The sequence below is a fragment of the Lissotriton helveticus genome, chromosome 3_1 (assembly GCF_964261635.1).
Source record: "Lissotriton helveticus chromosome 3_1, aLisHel1.1, whole genome shotgun sequence".
NCBI lineage: Eukaryota > Metazoa > Chordata > Amphibia > Caudata > Salamandridae > Lissotriton > Lissotriton helveticus.
In genome coordinates this window covers 2,094,167,402-2,094,189,555 of record NC_136061.1, presented here as the reverse complement: position 1 = coordinate 2,094,189,555, position 22,154 = coordinate 2,094,167,402, and the positions used below count along the sequence as shown (strand labels likewise).

The 22,154-nt window shown below is 47.6% G+C and overlaps 1 protein-coding gene across 1 annotated transcript in view; it reads right to left on the bottom strand.

The window, feature by feature from the left end:
• VPS33B (VPS33B late endosome and lysosome associated) overlaps nt 1-22,154 on the bottom strand; it is an 806,019-nt gene that overhangs the window by 301,228 nt on the left and 482,637 nt on the right. The window contains exons 18-19 of the mRNA XM_078683255.1: nt 10,267-10,313; nt 1,276-1,408 (exon numbers count right to left, since the gene is read on the bottom strand). Coding sequence (XP_078539381.1) covers nt 1,276-1,408; nt 10,267-10,313 — 180 coding nt within the window. The remainder of the gene's footprint in view (nt 1-1,275; nt 1,409-10,266; nt 10,314-22,154) is intronic.

Below are 22,154 nucleotides of genomic sequence, written 5' to 3'. Positions count from 1 at the left end.
ATAGATTTCTTACAACACCGCTCCCCAAGCATACTGCATCTTCCTGTATACCTTCACTTTACGAAAGGAAATCTAGCAGCCAGCACCACATTTACACTCTCAATAGGAATCATCTTAGCCTTTAATTTTTTTATCTTTTCAGCAATTTCCAGGTATGAAGATCTATGGTCTGTACATTTGGATAGAAGACAGAAAACAGGTACTGAGTTCCAACATCTCCAAATATCACATCAGTTTTGACCAGTACGGAGCGATTAGAATGACTTACAAGTAACACTGATTTATTTTCTATATCACCCGCAGAACAGATAAAAGCAGAAAGACACAGTGCAGGAAGAGTGTCCACCTGAGACTGGCATTGCCCCTAGTGATCTTTTTTGAGAATTCATTGAACAAGAAGAGAACATTTACATTTTGTATGAGTGACAATAGAGGGCCACGGATGAAACCTCAGTTTTGCAACTATTTTGTCCAAAACATTGGGATGGAATTCTCATTATTGAATTTATTGATTTAAAGGGGCCACCTAATGAATAATGTCACAACAGATCTTGAAAACCCAAGAGGACATCCTCAAAATAAAGCAAGATTGTAGAATACTGATTGATTGTGATTGTTAGTGATGGGAAAAGAGAACTGTTTTCTCTTCAGTGAATGACTCCTTTACCAGTTTTCAATAGCGCCTTTGCATTATACTTGGTATTAGTGAGCTTTACAATTAATAGGGAAGAAAACATATGGACAGGCAGAGTTATTTTGCCACTTGAGAACATCCGATGTAGTGCTTGAGAGATTTTAAATATCAAAGTTTCCAGATACTGCGAGTTCTTGCTCTTTAGACTCTGATGATTCTTGAATCCATTTGTAATCCAAGTCCTTCAGGTTTGAAACTGAATCTTCTTGTGGGGGAGTGGAAAATCGCCCTAAGGCCAGTAAACCAAGATACCAAGAAGGCAAAAGAATTAAAGGTTTTACCTCTCTCTGATAGCCTTCGGTTCCCTAAAACCTCAAAGGTCACAGAAAACTGTCTTGCTATCATAGGTTTATACTACTTGTCCAACCTATAATTCTTTCCTTTTTAATGTTGGACATTCATCAAAGCCCAAGTAAAAATGTGATCTAGTCTGCTAATTGGAGATACATTAAGCTAAGGAATTTAAAGTAATGAATATTCATAAGCAAAACATTCTACCCATACACTATTTGCTTAGCTGAAGCTCTCCTGTTGATATATGTAATCTCCAATAAATCAAAGTTGATGCACGTTTCTCTCACCTGCTGCTTTGTCTGTGACCAACTTGCTCACTTTATTCTCAACAGCAGAAATAGTCTCTCCTGCAACTTGTTCGGTTAGCAAGCCTGTCTGTTTCAAGTTGAAGAATGTCAGCAGATGATCTGGCCCATAACTCTGTGGAACAGATGTTAGATCAATATTCACTCACTCCTGTGCTGCACGCATTTCTATTGCAATTACCATTTTTTGTGTTTGAGAATAAACAGAACATAGTTACGCTTATTTTAGAGTTTCATACCTAAATCAGAATCATATATTTAATGCAACTTGGAAATGATAGGGGCAAATACAGAGAAAACAGGTTCACAAGATGTTCATCAAGGAGAGCCATGCCATATCTGAAGCCTTAATAAATGTTTCTGAGGTGGCATCACTCTACAATAGTGTGCAGTGTGAGAGATCTTGATATGGAATGTGTGGATTTATCATACCAGTGTTTAATACCAGAAAACCAGACTCAGATTATTCAGTTCTTGCAGGGAACTACAATCACCATTCTGCTTTCCCATTCCATCACAACAAATGTTCGTAAATAATCCGTTAAAAAAAAAAAACACTACTTATCACAAACTTGTGGCTAAAATATTTCTGAGTAAGATTCACAGGTGAAATAAAAAAAGAGAAAATACCAGGAATCATTTATAACCCATTTAACTGTCTAGCACATTTGATTCTCACTTTACAATTCATTAGCTTAGTTACACAGGACAAATACAATTAAGTAACTTTCCTTTCTTCATCATGGGATTAGCTGACATTTCTAAAAAGTAGAATGGATTTGCAAAGTATCCAACCCAGAGTGATAAGTGTCAAAGAGTGAACACCTAAAGCAAACAAGTTACAAAAAGAAGCCTGACTAAGATGACGATCTTCGACACTGAGTCTAATCAATAATACTTGATAAAGGTATAGACCAACCTCCACTTGCCCCTCTGTAGAACCGGACTTATTAAATCTTAGGGTAGAGGCCTATACATTTGTTAGAAATCTAAATTTGTGCAAAAACTTCGATTTAAAGGATACCAGAATTATAACTAACACGAGCAACCCGGACCCTGACACAGCCCATTTCTCCATTGGTGACATTCCGGAGATAGTAGAAATCAGTAATTTGGATATGGAAGGAGGGACTGGTAGTCTCACATTGGTGTCTAATGAAACGAATATTCCACTACTTGAGCAAATGGAGTTCTTGACATGTCACACCATCGAAAGTGGGTTGAAACCGGCAAGTAGAGTCACGCAGCAATTGGCAACTGGTAATTTGGTGGATGTATTTCACGAATTAATAACTGATGACATCACAAGCTGAGGGTAGCAGCGTGCCGCAGGAAGAACAACAATTTTACAGCACAGGTGTAAATGCCCAGTTTACTTTGTTCTAGTTCAGATTTAGGGGGTCATTAGGATAGCGGACAGACTTTTGTCCGTCCGCCATCTAATCGTATTTGGGACCGCCCGCCTACCATGCGGCGGTCTCACGGGGCAAATTAGGATCTGGGCATTTGGATGCTGCATCATAGTATGAGGAAAATCTCATCCCCCTACTTCAGCGACTGGAGCGGGATGTAAAACATCGTTGCACGCTACCGCTGTCATATTGGGCAAGGTGGCCATGTTCAAAATGAACCCACTCCCTCGCCTGCTGTACAGCCTACAAAATAACCCATATAGAATCCCGAAGACATTCTTTGCCTTTGTGGATGTCTTGGTGAGGATGCTCATCTGGACCGTAAGTCAACCTCAAATAGCGATGCAGATCTTGCAACACTTCAAATGTGAAGGGGGCACAGTGCTCCCAAATGTCAAAAGATAAAATGAGGTGAAGCAGGTCAGTGTAGTGAATGATTGGGCATATGCACACTGGGAGGACCCGTCATTTCGGACAGACAGGTGGTGCATGCCTTATATCGAGGCAGGTTGAACCAGCCCGACAACCACCACAGTTCTGGCATTGTGGAGACATCTACTAACAGAGATGCAGTGGGACAAGAGTCTCACGCCTCGCCCGTGACTTTGTGAAGCGATCAGACTGCGACAAGGGACTGCACTGAGAGGCTTACAGGGCTGGAATAAAATAGGCATCTTCACACTTGCCGAAGTATTGGCTGTCAACAGAGTAGTCCCCTTTGATTGCCTACAAAAGGAAAAGCAAATGCCGACCACCCAATGGTTGAAATATAGACAGCTAAGACATGCACTCTGAAGGAGCATAGACAAGAAGAGGAGTCCCAGGAGGACTCCCTGTTTGAGGGGAGTCTGTTGGATGGGCGCGTCCATACAAAATGGGTCTCCCTGACTTATGGCACATTAATGCAGAATACACAAGGGATACTGATGCGCCTCCAGGGCCAATGGGAACAGGATATAGGGGATATTGATGATGAGGACTGGCAGGAGGCACTAAGCTTCCCGACAGAAGTAGCCAGCTACCGGCTGATCGAATTAAAACTCCTCCATCAGACATACTACACCAGAACATTGCTACACAAGATTGGGAGGACAGAAGACGCTCTGTGCTTATTTATTTATTTATTTACTTATTATTACAATTTGTAAAGCGCATACGTTTGCCCATGGGCGTCTTGGCGCTAAGATTTCACTTAGGATCTCTGAGAAGTGGTAGCATATCACTAAAAGGAGGAAGCAGACTCATTACTGGTTGAACAACCACGTCTTCAACAATTTCCTGAACTGGAGAAGGGATTGACTCGATCTGATTGTTAATGGAAGAGAGTTCCAGAGTCTGGCTGCTGTCACCATAAAGCGCCTATCTCCCCAGGTGACCGTCCTAGTACGAGATACTGCTAATTGATGCAGCGTCGTCGATCTTAGTTGTCTGGACGGACGATAAGTGGAAAGCTGCTCTTGGAGAAACTTCGGCCCTTGGTTATGAATAGATTTGAAAGTCAGGCAAAGTGATTTAAATTTAATCCGGTTTTTGATTGTTAGCCAATGGTAACTTCTGATTGTTTGACTGATCGGTTTAAATTTAGGGGTCCTGGAGAGTAATCTTGCTGCCGCGTTCTGAATCATTTGTAGTTTAGAGATTACCCGGGCTTGCGCATTGGCAAATAGGCCATTGCAGTAATCGAATGAAGAAAGCACAAGTGTGCTCACCACAGTTTTTCCAGCACTTTCTGAGAGAAACGGGATAATCTTTCTTATAAGTCTGAGTTTATGATGTGCATTTGCCACTGTTTGATTAGCGTGTGCCGCAAAATTAAGCTTCTCATCAAAGACAATTCCCAGATTTCTGACCCTTGCAGATGGCGTTGGTAAGGCTCCCAAGGATGGAGGCCACCAAACTGATGACCATTGTGGGGAGATCTTCCCAAAAATGACCACCTCCGTCTTCTTGGAGTTCAGCCTGAGGCATTTGGCATTCATCCAGTCTTTGATTGCTGACATACCTTCTTGGAAGCGTGCCGCTACCTGTTCTCCATCGTTGTTAATAGCAAGCACCAGCTGAGTATCATCAGCATAGGAGGTAAGGCTCATCTGGTAGGTTTTAATAACTCTTGCTAAGTCTGACATGTAGATATTGAAAAGTGTCGGACTTAGAGATGAGCCTTGGGGAACTCCACAGGGTAGAGCAAGTTCCGGTGATTTAAATGGTCCCAGCGTTACAGCTTGTGTTCTGCTGGAGAGAAACGAGGCAAGCAGGTCCTTTGCTCTAGATAGAATGCCCAGATTTATGCAAGTGCGGTATGGAGGGTACATTCTTCAATACATGGTGGCTCTGTCCGAGGATACACCGCTTCTGGGAGCAGGTTGTAGAATCCCTTGAGGAAGCAGTAAGGGCTAGCATTGGTCTGACGAACCAGGTGGCCTTATTTGGCATATGGAGTCCCTCGGACATCACAAGATACTAGAAACTCCTAGTAAACATTGGGCAAAATGAGAGATAGCCCAGAGATGCTATTCCGAGACAGGGAAATTGAGATGCAGCACTGTAAACTTGTAGAAAGAGAGCTATGGGACACCTGGTACTCGGGAGGTATACACTGGAAGTGTGCAGACTGGAGGGAGCTGCACCTGATTGGGTGATGCATGGGACACAAGATGCAGATGGTGGGTTTGTGGGGTCGAGAATGTGCATTTCCATGATATTCGGGGTAAGGGATTATTGACACTGCCAAAGTGATTTATATACATTGGAAGAACCATGATTATGTTGCGGGGTGAGAGGAGGTGGGAGAGAGATCTGTGTCATATGCCAGCAGACATGTTGTACCAGCGGGAAGCTACAAAACCCAAAAGCCTCAGAGTCAGTCTTACCCAAATCCAGGATAGAGGCTGAAACATCGGACTCACAGCCTGAATATCCAGGCCACGTCGCTATGGAGGATAGGCCTAGAATTGCACTGTGTTCAGGATAGCTCTGATTAAAGGAAGCATCTGAGAGGGAGTCAGATATGAGTTTGGCACGTTGACAGTGAATTCCAGTGAATGCAGATGGACTTTCGTGGTCTGGAGGTGGGTGACAACTGTCCGTGAAGAACCCGCTTCCAACAGCCAGTCGCTGGGGTAGGAGAAGACTGGAACCCCTGACCTCTGCAGATGGGCTTCAACCTCTGCCATCACTTTCATGAACACCCGAGGGATGCTGTTAGAGTCACAGGAGAACACAGCAAACTGAAAGTGTTTGTGGCCCATCGTGAGCAGTGGGCTGGCAGGATGGGTATACAGAAATATGAGTTCTGCAAGTACATGCTACCATTCAGTCTCCAGAGTTCGGGGCATACAGAACCTGAGCCAACATGAGCATTTTGAAGTTCTTTTTCAGGAAGACGTTGAGAGGGCATAGGTCTAGTATAGGGCGGCGGTCTCCGTCCTTCTTTGGCACCAGCAAGTGGCAGGAATAGCTATGACCTACTTGACCTACCATGACCTACTTCTGTTGTTGGTAACCTCTTGATAGTTCCTTTGACTAAATGAGCCTGCTTTTCCTAATGCAGCAGGGAGAGGTGGTCTTCTGTCAGTCGGTCTGGGGATAGTGGCATGGGCAGCAGGGTTTGGTGAATGTAAAGGCACAACGCCACTGAAGAATTTAGAGCACTCATTGGTATGAAGTTATGGACAGCCAGTGGGGCAGGTGGTGCTTGATCCTGCTGTCAATTGGTTGCCCATGATGTTGCAGGGCATATTAAGGGAATTTGGAGGTTGCCAAGTTGTGGAAGTCAGTGGGGTTAGGGCGGCTTGCAAGCTGTGCAGATCTCTGGCCTTAGGTTCGGCGAGATTTGTAGGAGCTTTATTCGTGACCATGAAGGGACTGGGCAGTCTGCTGGCCACAGGAGAGGTGGAAGGCAGAATGGGGCTGGCATGGAGCCATGGAGAGTCCTAATGACCAGACGGTAGCCCTACTGCCCTTTAAGCACTCAAGAGCTCAATCTGCCTTGTCATAAAACGAGCAAGTTGATCTCACCCAGGCATGGTGACGAAGTGCTACTGGCAAAGCAATCGCTCTACCTAGCGAGTCCGTTAAGTCCAGCCTGCAGCGTATCTTGAACTTTGCACCTTCCCTGCCATCGGCAATAACCTGGGGCAGGGTGGCTTGTGCTCCCTCCATGACCAAGGGCAGCACTAGCACTACTGAGTACCATACCGTGTGGGTATACCGTCGCAAGATGCATGCAGCGGTCACAGAATGCGGTGCAAGGCTGGCAGAACAGAACATCTTCTTGCCAAAGGTGTCCAGTCTCTTAGCTTCTCTAACCTGTCGTGGTAGGAAACACTCCAAGGCTGACTTTAGACATGTAGGTCTGGATGACCAGGCTCTCCGGGGTGAGGTGCTGGGTGAGGAAGGCTAGATCCCCAGGAGCACAGGAGTGGCCGTGCAGGGCTTGGGGAAGGCCCTAAACAGAACATCAGTGAGGGCTAGAATAAAGAAGAGAAGAGGTTCTGTTGGGGCTACTCTAGGTTGAAGCACCTCTGTCAAGACGAGGCCAGCATAAGGTCTAGGACCTCAACTGCCCTCTACACCAGCCTCCCTCCACACCGCCTGAGCCAATAAAGCCCCTTCCTCCGTCACCACACTAAGAGGGAAGACCAGGCCAGTATCTGGTGCGGTGTCCAAATCACTAGCATCAGAAAGTTCCTCATACTAGTTATCCTTGGTGTGATGCAATAGGTTTTTTGCAGGTTCACCTCACTTTTTGCCCCATTTTGACTACTAGACACCGGCTCAGAAATGTCCTTAGCCCTGCTAAGCGGGACTCAATGGATGTGCTCTAACATTTAAAAATATACATGTTTAATTAGCTTATTCCCAATTAGCATAGCTTAACATACTTGTAGGTCCCTAGTATAGGGGTGCCTAGGTTCTGTAAGTTAAAGTGTCACTTATGGACTGCAGCACCAGTTTTGCCACCATGAGTATGACAAAGTAAAACATGTCTCCCAGACTGCCACTATAGTTTTAACTGTTAATTTTACTTAGCAATTTAAAATAATGGCAAAGCCGAATCCTCTCTTTTTAATAAATGAAAGGCACCCTTAAGGCAGGCCTATCGAGTTCTGAGGCAGGGTGATGTATTTTAAAAAGTGGAACATGTACTCTTACATGTTCAAACAGAAAAAAAAGGTAAACTGCCATTTTTACTGAGGAAAAGCTAGTAGCCCTCTTGGGATGTACAGGGTTACAGGCTGATACTTCAGCCCTGCTAAATTCTGTGCATTTAATCCGATCCAATGGTTAAATCGAATTTAATGTCACAGGTGGGCAAAGTGCAACTTTAGTAAGTTGCCACTTTGGTTTCCCAAGGTTTCCGGTGCCCGTTTTTGGTTATACATATAGGGCCTGTCCTTACAGGCAACCTTATGACCTCCTGGGGAGATAAGTGAATGACTCCACAAAAATTCACCATAGGGGCCTGCACTGAAAGGAGGTGTTACTTCTAGGTGGTACACCTTACCCACCCCCCCCCCCAGGCAGGAAGCTACATGGGGTGTTAGTCCAAAAGGTGCGGATCTAAGGTAAAGTCATCTTTGAAGGGGAAATGGTGAACACATAGGAGAGGGGCTGGTCTACTGTTTAGGCAGACTGGCTGGCCTATGGGAGAGAGAGGGTGAACCAGATACCAAACTGGTTTTCCCGTGGGCATGTAGGCACAGGCAGCCGAAGCCCTGGGGTGGGCTACCAAGCCCCACACACCAAGAGAGGGGTTCCGACATCTTAGGAGTGGGCAGAGTAGCGCATTCTGGGATAGCCAGATGCCACACTTCACAGGAAGTTGTCATCAGGTGGAAAGGATCCAGGTAGCCCATTTACTAGTGATTGCGACTATCTCTAAGGGCACTTTCTGGGCATAAAAGAGCCACCTCTGGCCCCAAAACTGAAATCTCGCTTGGACTAGAGAAGAAGACCAAAGAAAGACTGCCCTGCTGGCCCTAGATCTGGCAAAGAGAGAACGCACCAAAGGTGGCCTGCACCTGCTGCTTCTTGGGCTAGTAAATGCAAAGATCATGTCCTGATAGAGGAGGAGACATCTCTGGGCCCCAGCCAGAAGGAGAGACCAAAATAGTCAGTTGACTGGCTTCCTGTTCACAGCACAGGGCCATAAAAGTAGAAGAAGCCTGCCTGGCGAGTTGGTAGCTGAAATCGCTGGATCATTACTACTAGACCCTATGCAGCTTGGAAGACCAAGACCCGATGCTGAAAAGTTACCCCCAAATACACTGGACCCGGGAGAGTTGTCGGAGTGCAGCTCGGTCCCCTAGGAAGAGAGTTATGGCCAAAAGAAGGAATCTGCTGACTTAACTGTGCCTAGCAACCAGTAGTCCAGTGGCAAATGGACTTTTGCTGACCAGAGAGGACTTTAAGGAGCATCGACCCCTGTGGCCAATGTCTCCCCACCAGGACCATGGACTGAGGAGTAAGCCTCAGGATGACCACCATCGACCACACCGCATCTTCAGCCTCTGTGAAGCATTTTCAGCATCCTGTATCCCTTGCATCAGGACCACTCCATAGACGTTAATGACAAAGGCCACTAACCCTGGCACTGGAGATTGCTTTTCTTCCGAAGGCAATTGTTACATTGGGCCTTGTTGGTCCCCTTGCCTGGTTCCCTGTCGAAGTTGGGCGCTTAAAGTACTTCTAAGTAAACACATTCATCCTTGATGTAACTTTTTGCTGACATTTTCTTTGTGTCAAATTCACTAAATTTGCCAATGCTTGTTTGTGGTTCAGCGAAAAGTCTTGATTTATTGTTTCTTTAAAAATGTATATATGAGAGGAAAGAGGGTCTGAGGAAGAGACTGAGGGCACAGATGGGTAGCAACTGTGCAGAATATATGTGTCATGAGTGCTCATGTTAAATAACGTCATGATGCATGTCTCAAAACGTTTTCGCTTTTGTTCTATGTCAAAAGCATTAATAAAATGTATTTTAAAAAAATCTAAATCTGCGAACACTCAGGTGGATCTTTTTTGTTTTTGTGCCCGTAAATTCATTAAAAAAATCTATTTCTTTAGAGTTGTATTTTCTGCTTCTTTTATTGTTTTGGTGCTGTTTAAATGCTTCAAACCTATTCCTTTGTTAAAGCCTGACTGTTCTAAACCAAAGCTACCCAGGTTTGAGTTAAGGTACGACACGCTAAATGTAACTCGTCCCAAGAAGGTGTGGTAGTGTACTACACAGTGAAGTTACACGATCACACCATATAATACACCCCATTTCTTCACACTCTGCCATGGGCTCCTCAAGGGGGTCAGGGCAGATGTGCGCAGAGATACTGCTCTAGATTTTAAAGATCCAGTCTGAAATCTGGGAAATATTCTAAGGAAAGGAATCTGCGACTAGAAGTCTCTATCAGTTAGAAATATTTGTATTGCGTAAGCAAGGAACCAACTATGTTAAAGGCATATATTAAATAAGCAGATTGGATAAAGTCTGGAGCTACTTACCTACTGTCAACTTCCTTCCATATTTGTATGCCCTGGTGCTAAAAATGTCACATGAACTAACCTGCAAATACTGAGTCTTCAGAGATCTGTAATCTTTGGGTATCAATCCTGCGATTTAAAATGAAAATATGATTATTTATTCATACAAGAAGCTTAAATCTTAATTTATAATACGGAATGCTTTTGTAAAGCTTGATAAGCTAATTAAATGAGCTGTTTCTGTACAATATGAGCAACCAATAACATCTTGACTTACTAGACAGTCTACAGTGATCCTTTTTTTTCTGGTATTTGGGCAGGCAAGCATTCTAAAATTCATAAAGTCTGCTTTCCTTATTAAAGATACGCAGTCCAAACTTAGATTCTTTAATTCTGGAAGATTATGTTGAATTTTACAGCGTAGGTTTCGTGCAATGCAATAACCGGACAACCAACCACTTTCTCTGCTCCCCTCATGAAACCTACATCCCCAATGCTTCTTCCTAGGAATATTTGATAATCAACCCCTTTGTTGTAGGCTCGCCATTAGGGTGAATCCTGCCTCAGGACCATCATGCATTTAAAATATAAAAGAAGGAATCTTTTTGAGAAGCAATGAAAAGATGAACACAACAAATTGGGACAACATCAGAAAACATGATCAACCTTTAAAAGATTAGCAAACTGTTTTTGTGATTGGAGGGCAATCTGGGGAATAACGAAGAGAATCTCAAATTGTGTTCAAGGAGCTGAGTCTCCTGGCAGTGGATCACTGAAGGGGGTAAGCACATCACCCTCGAGGACCAAGACAAATGGGACGAAGACAATAACCTTGAGGATAAACCAACCTTAGGACAGAAATGATATACCCTGTGTGGTTCCCCACATATACCAGTGAATGTGGACATACACAAGGTTCTACTGGAGGTGTATGCTCTTTAAGTGGAGTGGGTTAAATATTTTAATTTTGAATCTCCCGATGTCCTACTCAATCTTCCCTACAACTCCTGCATCCCTTACTGTTTTTTCGCCCCTGTATTCGACACCCACACCACAATGTCCTAATATTCTCTCTCCTCTCTCTCTCCTCACCTCCAACCTCCCCTATCAATCCTCCAATAATACTTTTCTCAACCTCTTTCACCTGCATCCACGAACATCTCCTTTCAGGATTCTCCTCCCTCCCCATTCCTCCCTTTTCTGCCAATCTGCATTCTCCTCCCTCCCCATTTCTCCCTTTTCTGACAATGTCCTTCCTCTCTCGACAAGAAACAGAACCGCTACACTGCTCTCTCGGCTACCCAAGTTGATTTTTTCTTAATTGTTACTCTCTATAATCTAATGCCATCTAAGGCTTATCTTTTGCATTGAAAAGTACTCAACCTCTTGGCATCCACATTTCACTCTCTAACTTCCCCCTCTTCTCCTGCATTCAAAAACCTTCCCTCCCCTTTCTTTCAATTCATGCCCCTCTTATTTGATTACTGCTACACACTGGGCCCCAATGGCAACTTTAGATGTTGACCGCAGCAACCAGAATAAGGAAGTCTTCTTTTCTAAGCCTTCAGTCAATTGTGATATGTCACACACTTGGGGATTCCTAGAGGGCAAACCTCAGAAACCAAAGACTTCAGGTCTTTTAAGGCACCTGATTATACCTCTACACATCTATGCCACCTCCAACAAATCAAGCTTGTCCCCTTCAGTACCTCATCATATCTAACCCACATATGCTGGATCTCCTTTCATAAAACTGATAACATACACAACATGATGACTAAATTGTACTTTTCAATGCCACACCCTAAGTCCTCTCTGCATTCAGAATGCCACTTTTCCCTGTCATTCTCCACCAAAACATTCATATTGTACAGAGGAACTCTGTTCCCATAAACCAGAACCCAATGAGGACATTTGTGTTTCCCTTGATGATGAATGAGAGCAAAATCTTTTATCCCTTGAACCCAACCAGAGTAGCCCTTTATTTTAAACTATGAATTTAGCTCATTCTTGGAAAAAAAGCCTGCACACAATAGCTGAGTTTTGAGAACTGCAAGCCACAACAAATTCATTCAGATTCAGCTACAACCAATCAATCACCACAGCCCAAACCTAAATGGCAAATTGCTCTTTGCGATGTCTCCTAGAAAGTAGTAGATCAGCGACTTGCAATTATTGACACTATAGTGCACCAAAATCTTGACCTTCTTGTTCTTACTGAAAATTGGTTCAATGGCGTGCCAGAAAGTGTAGTGGATCACCTTCTTCCTCCTGACAAATTCATTTTATGCTGTGCTAAGGCTGATGAAAGATGAGGTGGACGATTCAGTTCACAGCAGGCAATTAACTTCTTCCTCTTTCTCGTCCTTCCAGAGTCTGCTTTTTGGATATATAATTTTCAAGCACATCCCTGAGACTAAATGTACTTTATCATCCACCAAGAGACAATGCAAACAACTTAACAAACAAATAAAAGTATGGAGCACGTTACTAACAAACATGTTATATCAGAATCCACTATTTTCTTATGATACTTTAACCTTCACTCTGGTAACACAGAAACACTGCTGCTAATACACTCACCTCATTAATTTCCTGCAATGATCTATTTGAACTCTGCCACAACCCTACTTATCATAAATGTGTTATCTTGGATGTAATCAAAGTAAGAATTAACTTCTGAGTATTAAGAATCCAATTTCCACAGATTGTTCAGACCATTTCAGTGTTCCCTTTTCTCTGTTTTTTTACGCACGGTAGAACATTTCTCATCAAAACAAACAGAAGTTAACCTTGTTTTGTGACAGCAAACACATTAATATCAATTCCCCTGACATTAGTAGTTTCTACTCTGTTCTCTCTCCTTATCCCAACCAAAATGGCAGTGTCTACCCTACAAACTACAACAAATGACTGATGTCCTCAAAGTAGGAGCTCCTCTCAAAACTGAAAGAAAAAGATTGAATTCTTCTTCCCCATCGTTTCCCACAGAACTCTACAATTGAGGAACATCTTCCTTGGTCTTAACACTTTTAGAAACCTTGCTCTCAGGCACAGATTATCCAGTCCTTAACTGGTTTGTTTCTTAATAATCAGCAGGTCAAAAATAGTAACTGCTTCTCAAGTTCTGTCCCTTTAACCCAGGGTCTTTCTCAATGTTCTATTCTGGCTTGTTCACTATCTCTCTTTCAACTCTCTATAGAATCACTCAGAGCCTTATAGGGTAACTCAGTAACCTTTTGTCATTACTATGCTGATGATACACATCTCTACCTTAAGATCTTCTCTACCAACGATTGCTCCTTGACTAAAAAAAAATTGCAAGGCTGGATGATGGCAAACCACTTGAAATTGAGCTCATCAAAATTTTCCTCATTTTGCCGACTCATTCTAGTATACTGGCTCAATGATGGACTTGTTGAACAAGTTACTTACCTTCGGTAACGATATATCTGTAAGAAACAGTAGTTAGTATTAGATTCCTTACCTTAGAATATCCCCAGGCGTCAGTCTGGATCCGGAAACTTTTGCGTAGCAGTACCCCTGCGCGTCGGTAGGCGTCGTCTGCAGGCGTCCCCTGCGGCTCCGCGTCGTCGGCGTCGTGCGCCGTGATGACGTCGCTGGAGTATATAGACGCCGCCTCCGCGCGCTGACGTCAGTTCTTTGCACACAGCTTTTCCGCGCCAGAACACGCAGAGCCATGTGAGAACTAACACTGGTGCCATTTGAAACTAGGGCCCTGAAAGGGATGACCTTAACCCTAGGTATCAGTTCGCAGAACGGGGAGGACGGGTGGGGCGGTAAGGAATCTAATACTAACTACTGTTTCTTACAGATATATCGTTACCGAAGGTAAGTAACTTGTTCATCTGAAAGAAACAGGTTAGTATTAGATTCCTTACCTTAGAATAGATACCCCAGCAATACCAACCCCGGTGGTGGGTCTGCGAACCAATACAAACCTACACCAGAAAGTCCTGGAGGACCGAACGGCCAAAGAAGCCATCCCTCCGGACTTGACTGTCCAGGCAGTAGTGCCTCGCAAAGGTGTGCAGCGAGGCCCACGTAGACGCCTGGCAAATGTCCTGCAAGGGGACTCCCCGGCCCAGGGCAGTAGTAGCCGCCGTGGCCCGAGTGGAATGGGCCCTCAGCCCAACAGGAGGCTCCTTCCGAGCCAAAGAGTAGCATGCTTTGATGCACAGGACGACCCACCGAGAGATGGTTCGTTTCTGTACCGCCCTTCCCTTCTTCTCACCCACGTAGCCAACAAACAGTTGGTCATCCACCCGGAACTGGCGTGTGCGATCCATGTAAAATGAAAGCGCACGTTTTGGGTCCAGACGATGGAGCCGCTCTTCATCCTTTGAAGGATGCGGAGGCGGGAAGAAGGAGGGTAAGGTGATGGACTGCCCGATGTGAAAAGCAGAAACTACTTTGGGCAGGAAAGAAGGCCTAGTCCTAAGAACCACCTTGTCAGGATGGACGGACAAGAAAGGAGGTTGAACAGAAAGAGCCTGGAGCTCACTCACTCTCCTGGCAGAGGTGATGGCAACCAGGAAGGCCGTCTTTAAAGTGAGAAGACGGAGAGGACAGGAATGAAGCGGCTCAAAGGGAGCGCACATCAAGAATGTCAGAACGAGGTTCAAGTCCCACTGAGGCATCACGAACGGAACAGGAGGGTACATGTGCGTGATGCCTTTCAAGAATCTCAGTACAATAGGGGACTTGAATAAGGATGGCTGATCAGGTAGCCTTAAGAAGGCGGAAAGGGCAGAAAGGTAGCCGTTGATAGTGCCCAGAGCAGAGCCCTGCTGGGCAAGAGAAAGAAGGAAGAGGAGAACCTCGGAAAGAGGGGCAGAAAGGGGATCCACAGCCTTTGCTGTGCACCATGCCACAAATCTTTTCCACCGGCAGGCGTATACCGACTTTGTGGAGGGACGCCTGGCTGCCAGAATCACATCACAGACTTCAGGAGGCAAGTCGAATGGCCTCAACTGTCGCCGCTCAATCTCCACGCATGGAGGTGGAGGCTGGACAGGTTCGGGTGGAGGACCGTCCCCTGCTGCTGCGACAGAAGGTCCTCCTGAAGGGGCAGGCGGATCGAGGGACCGACTGACATGCTGAGTAGCTCGGGATACCAGTATCTTCGAGCCCAGTCCGGAGCCACAAGGATAACTTGGGCCCGGTCGCGCCTGATCTTCTTCAGCACTCTGGGCAGAAGTGGTATAGGCGGAAAGGCGTACAACAGACCGCAGCTCCCCTCGCGCCGAAAGGCGTCGCCGAGCGAGTGCCGTCTTGGAAACTCCAACGCGCAGAACTGATGACATTGCGCGTTCTCTTCTGTGGCGAATAGATCTAACCAAGGCTCTCCCCATTGCTGAAAGAGGCCGTTCGCCACGTCCGAGTTCAGACGCCATTCGTGATCCACCGAGCACCGACGGCTGAGTTCGTCCGCCCTGGCGTTCAGAGAACCTGCCAGGTGTTGAACCGTCAGAGTCACGCCCTGACGTTCCAGCCATTGCCAGAGGCGCAGAGCCTCCTGGCAAAGGGTCCACGACCCCACACCGCCCTGTTTGTTGCAGTACCACATGGCGGTGGTGTTGTCCGTGAACACCTGCACTACACTCCCGTTGACAAAGGGGAGGAATGGCTTCAGTGCTTGGCGAATCGCCCGCAGCTCCAACATGTTGATATGGAGCCGGGACTCCGCCGGAGACCAGATGATGCCTCTGATCTCCGCCTCTCCCAAGTGGCCACCCCAGCCTTGGAGGGACGCGTCCGTCACAACCACGTGCTCCGGTTGGGGAAGGGAGAGGGATCTGCCTCTGACCCAATCGCGGTCCGTAAGCCACCACTGCAACTGTCTCGCAGTGCCCTCCGAGATCAGGACATGGTCGGAGAGGTTGCCCTGATGCTGGGCCCACTGAAACTTCAGGTCCCACTGCAGAGCCCGCATCCGCCACCTGGCGTGATGCACCAGAAGGATGCAGGAGGCCATCAGCCCCAGAAGCCGCAGCGTCAACCTGACCGAAATCCGGGACAACGGCTGAAAGATGGGAATCAGAGCCTGAATATCCCGGACCCGCCGTTCCGGAGGATAAACCCGAAACTGCGCCGAGTCGAGAACCGCTCCGATGAAAAGGAGCTTTTGAGAGGGACACAGGTGTGATTTCGGCACATTGATGGAAAACCCCAGCTCGTGCAGGAGGTCTGCCGTCATCTGAAGGTGGTGGACGACTGTTTGGGGCGAGCCCGCCTTCAACAACCAGTCGTCGAGGTAGGGGAAGACCGAAACCCCTAAACGGCGCAGATGAGCTGCGACCACCGCCATCACTTTCGTGAACACCCGTGGGGCGCTGGTAAGGCCGAATGGGAGCACGATAAACTGAAAGTGCTCGTGGCCTACCGTGAACCGCAGGTAACGCCGGTGGGCCGGCAGGACGGGGATGTGAAAATACGCATCCTGCAAGTCCAACGCTACCATCCAGTCTTGTGGGTCTAGAGCAGCCAAGACCTGAGCCAAAGTCAACATCTTGAACTTCTCCTTCCGGAGGAAGCCGTTGACGTTCCGTAGGTCCAAGATAGGACGAAGGCCCCCTTTGTCCTTCTTGGGCACCAGAAAGTAGTGGGAGTAGCAACCACACCCTACTTCTGGCCCAGGAACGCGCTCGATGGCCCCCTTGGCCAAGAGGGCCGTAACTTCCTCCTGCAGAAGTGTCAAGTGGTCCCCCGACACACGGTGGTTCTGCGGTGGCATGGCTGGAGGAGTGGACTCGAAGGGTAGGGAGTAGCCCCTTCGGACGAGCTGCAGCACCCACCTGTCCGATGTAATCGTGCGCCAGTGGGAGTGGTGATGGCGAACCCTGCCACCCACTGGTGTCACATGGGCCCGAAAGCTCGGACTAGGAAGATTTGGAGGCTGCAGCGGGGGGAGGTGTGGACTGACCTCGCCGCTGCCCTCTATCGCCACCACGGCGGAATCCACGGCCGCCACCGCGCTGGGGAGCGTTCTGCGGCGCGTGGCTGGCAGCACGCGTGGGACCGCCCCTTCCTTGGCCACGAAAGGGGCGAAACGAACCCTGCTGCTGGCGCTGGGTCGAAAGACCCAAGGACTTGGCCGTAACCCTGGAGTCCTTGAAGCGCTCAAGCGCGTTGTCCGCCTTGTCACCGAACAGGCGACTGCCATCGAAAGGCATGTCCATGAGGGCAGTCTGGACATCCGGCGAGAAGTTGGCGGATCTCAGCCAAGCATGGCGACGAATCGCCACCGTCGTGGACATAGCCCGTCCCAGCGAGTCGGTCGTGTCAAGACCACACCTAATTGAATACCTCGCCGCGTCCCGGCCTTCAACCAAGGCCTGGTTGAGCTTGTCCCGCACCTCCTGCGGGCACTGCGGCAGACACTCCGCGACCGTGTCCCACAGAGAGTGGGTGTAGCGGCCCAAGAGGCATGCGGTATTACAAGACCGCAGTCCAGCACTCAAAGACGAAAAGACCTTCTTGCCAAATTGGTCATATCGCTTCGATTCCCGATCGGGCGGAGCCGACGGGAATGCGGACTGGGAAGTGGAGGCCTGGATCACCAGACTCTCCGGGGAGGGATGGGTGGAAAGGAAGGCAGGGTCGTCCGAACACGGACGGTGAAGCCTGGCAACGTTCCGGTCAACCGGTGCACCAGAAGCGGGCCTGGACCAGGTGCCCAAAAGGACATCCGTCAGGGCCTCATTAAATGGCAGCAGAGGCTCCTGTGGGCACGACTGCGGCTTAAATACTTCGGTGAGGATGTTAGGTTTCACCTTAGCGACGGGGAGCTCAAGGCGCAAAGCCTTGGCAGCCCTCATCAGGACCACCGAATAGGCAGCCCCCGCCTCCGACGCCACAGGGGAAGGCGAGACAAACCCAGGGTTGGGCGACTCATCCAGACCACTGGCCTCACCTAAGTCACCTACCCAGTCCACGTCATACTGGCAGGCTCGTGACAAAGGGTCCTCAGACCCCTCCCAACCCTCTCCATATTCGTCCTCATCACCATAGGACGAGTCGACGACGTAAACCGGCTCCTCGGAGCCAATGGGCCCCAACGGCGCCGGACTCGGCGTCGGACGACGCCGGTCCGACTCCGCGTCCGGAGTCAGAGAGGGATCGGGGGTGGCGCCGGGGACCCGACGCCGGCCGGGACCGACGGCGGAGTCACGGTGCCGCGCGGAGGCGGCACCACGGGTTGCCCCAACGGAATCGGCGCCGGGGAGGCCGGAGGACCAGCCGGCGACGACCCTGAAGGGCCCAGCGGCGCCGAGGCCGGAGCCGCCGGCGGCGCCGGGGCCGGAGCACTCGGCGGCGTCGGGGCAGGTGCACCGCTCGGGCTCCCAGACGGGACCGACGGGCCCGCAGGCGCCGTAGGAGACATCGCCCTCATAGCCATGAGGAACGCCTCAATCTCCTCGCGCGACGCGCCTTCCCCAGGGACCGACGGGTATGGGGCAGACGGCGTCGGCGACCCACGCGGGGCCGCGGGGGTGGGGCCACCCGAACCCCCGGCCACATCACGCGGGCGTCGGGGGGAGTCGGGGGTACGATGATGACGCCCCGACCTCTTGTGACGCTTACCTGATGAACCGGAGGAATGGTGGCGAGTCCCGGAGCGCTCATGGCGGCTCCGCGATCGCTCCCTCGACCGCTCCCTCGACCTCCGACCGGACCGGGACCGCTCTCGACGCGGGGCCGACACTCGGAGTTCGAGCAGCTTGCGGGACCGCTCCCGTCTAGCTTTACCAGTCAAGGCCCGGCAGTCGACGCAAGACTCGACGTCGTGGTCCGCGCCCAGACACCGGAGACAGAGTCGATGGTGGTCGGTGACCGACATCATTCGGTCGCACCCGTCGCAACTCTTAAACCCGGGCATCCTACCGGCACCTTGAAGAAGAGTGAAAATTAACAAAACTAGGTCAAAAGACCGGAGTACTGCTCTTCGGATCTGCGCTAACTGGCGCGGAAAAAAGAAGAACTGACGTCAGCGCGCGGAGGCGGCGTCTATATACTCCAGCGACGTCATCACGGCGCACGACGCCGACGACGCGGAGCCGCAGGGGACGCCTGCAGACGACGCCTACCGACGCGCAGGGGTACTGCTACGCAAAAGTTTCCGGATCCAGACTGACGCCTGGGGATATTCTAAGGTAAGGAATCTAATACTAACCTGTTTCTTTCAGATACTGTAACATTAGTTACTGTAACATTAGTGACACTATCATGGAAAGTAGAATGTGCCAGATGTCTCTTCCGCAAAATTACAAGTGCATTATAGCCTGTAACAATTATAATTTGACCGACAAAATATCCATCACATTTTGCTTTTTTTCCCATTTTATGTCTTTTCCTGAACAACATTATAGCACAACATTGGCATTGCACAATCACCTTCCGTATCTCTTATTCCCTCCCTTACCTGCCATTATACATCAAACCTTGTTGTATCTTGAACATTTTGAACATTAATCATGATGACTCTTCATAACAAGGACTGATGCCTTCAGTTTATTAAACTACTCTCACTCTATCTAGACCCTGTGAACATGCATTCCTGTGGATCTAATGTGTATTCACTTCACATCATATCATATAGATTCTTACCCAACTACTTCTTCCTCTCATCCTCCCCATATTTTCTCACATTTTCTCGTGCTGCTGGTCCATTATGTATTTCCTTCTCCATCATTATACAGGCACCTATCCCAGCATTCCTGCCTTTAACTCTCAGTACATCAGCACATCCTCATTACTACACAAGATCTCTTTTTGCTACCATAAATCCAATATTAACAAGGTTTTGTTTGTATTGTGTCAAGTCTGAGTTATTCCATATACTCAGCACGATCATCTTGAGGTCTGCCTCAATACGTCCGTTTGTTGGTCCCTCTAATTTTTTGAGAACAGTGTCCCAGAACATTAGCATGTTTGCATATTCCCATAAAGTGGGCATGAACATCCCTGGCGCTCCACAGTTTGAGACATTGGTCATGACCCTGCCTTTCCAATTTTCTATAGTAAGGTTCTACTATAATAGATTTGATGCAATATTTTTAAGTGGATCAACCTAAAGCTGGGTTTAATTGCAACATTGCTGAACATCCTCAGCTGTATTCCCAATGTCAGTGATCAAAAGATACTGTAATTTCCCCAGTCCAGTCTGTGTGTTCCTCATCAATGTTCTATATGTTTGTAATATACGTTTTGCTCCTATGTACCCATCAAGTAATCAAAACATTTGAGTCATTGCCATATCCTATTTGCTCTGCGGGGGCTAAAACGGTACCACTCCATTGGCACCCCAAACATCTTTGAGTTGAGACAGTCCAATATCACCCGATTTACGGAACCTCAAGTGTCATCACCTGTGGCATTCTAAATACCACTCATAGGTGTGTTTTGGCCTGAATGGTTTATCTTATTTCATTTCCTTGTTAAGTCTATGCTAAGTGTGGACCACTATCACCACAGCCGGTATGATGTCCATTCCCAACTTCCCTCCATATAACGCGTGTACGTAGCTTTTGTCGCCCAGTTCCTGTTGAACCATATGAAAAACAGGTCACCTAGAACCCTGAATGCCCATTCAGTAATTGTGACTACTTGGCCCCCCTTGCAATATCTTAATATTTGGTAGTGCAATACCACCTCCGTATTTGGACCTCTGCAGTGTTCTAATTGCAATTCTTGGCTGACCCCCTGCCCACAACAGTGTCATCAGCAATGTATTGACTTTCACAAACAGTGCGTCGGACAGTTTTACAATATATGGCAATTTTGGGAAAGTTATAATTTTGTACATAGCTGCTCTGCTGAGAATGGAAAGCGGCAATGCACTCCAGTGCTTAATATCCCCTTCTAACCTATGCATTATCATAACCAGGTTCTGATCATAATGTGCCTTTGCCTCCTTAGTTATCAATATGGTCAAGTGCTTAAAGTTTCTCATCTCAATTCTCAAAAGCAATGGTAGGTCCGCTGGTGCCTGTCAGTTCCTCAGCGGGAAAATCAGGGCCTTCTCCTAATTAATGGGTAGCCCTGAGAATTCACCATAGCAATGGAAGATTTCACTAAGTCTCGATAGGAAGGCATCTGACCTGGCCAAATGCAGCAGGATATAATCCGCATGCAATCATATCCTCTCCTCCCAGTCATCATTCCATTCCCATCCTCGTACCTGGGCGTTCACTCGAATCAACTCCGCCAGTGCCTATATCGCCAGTGCAAACAGCATTGGCGACAAAGGACACCCCGGTCTTGTACCCCTCCCCATCGGGAAATCCTTTGACAGCTGTCATTGACCTGGACATTGACCTGGACTTCTTTTCGGATTAGTCTATAACAGTTTAACCCATCTCAGATATTTAGGTCCAAATCCCATTTTCTCCAAGATTGCAAAGCGGAAAAGCAATCCCAGCACCAGGATGCTCCTTTCGGAGTGACAGTCTGCGCTTTATACTTTTCTTATTCAATTCAATTCCACCGAGTTCACAGCCTATTTGACGTCCAGGAATGCTATGACCATGGGCTCCCCTATGTCATTATAGCTTGTTAGTTTATTATGTAGGTGCCTTAAATTTAGTTTTGTCTACCTCTGAGGCATAAAACCGGTCTGATCCGGGTATACAGACTCGAATATTACTGATTACAGCCTGATTGCCAAAACCTTATCCAGCACCGTTATGTTGAGTAGAGAAACGGGACGGTATGAGACACATTTCCCTGCCTTAGGGATCAGTGTGACTGTTACAGCTTCTAAGTCTGATGGCAGTGCTTGTAGTTGAAAGACTTCTATGTATACTGCATGCAAGAGGCCTGGTACTTTCCTTGCCATTTTCTTAAAGAAAGCCATATGAAGTCCATTAGATCCCTGCATAATTCCCGAATGCAATTGTGCAAGTGCATCTCTGACCTCTTCCATCCTGATGTCTTCCTCAAACCAAT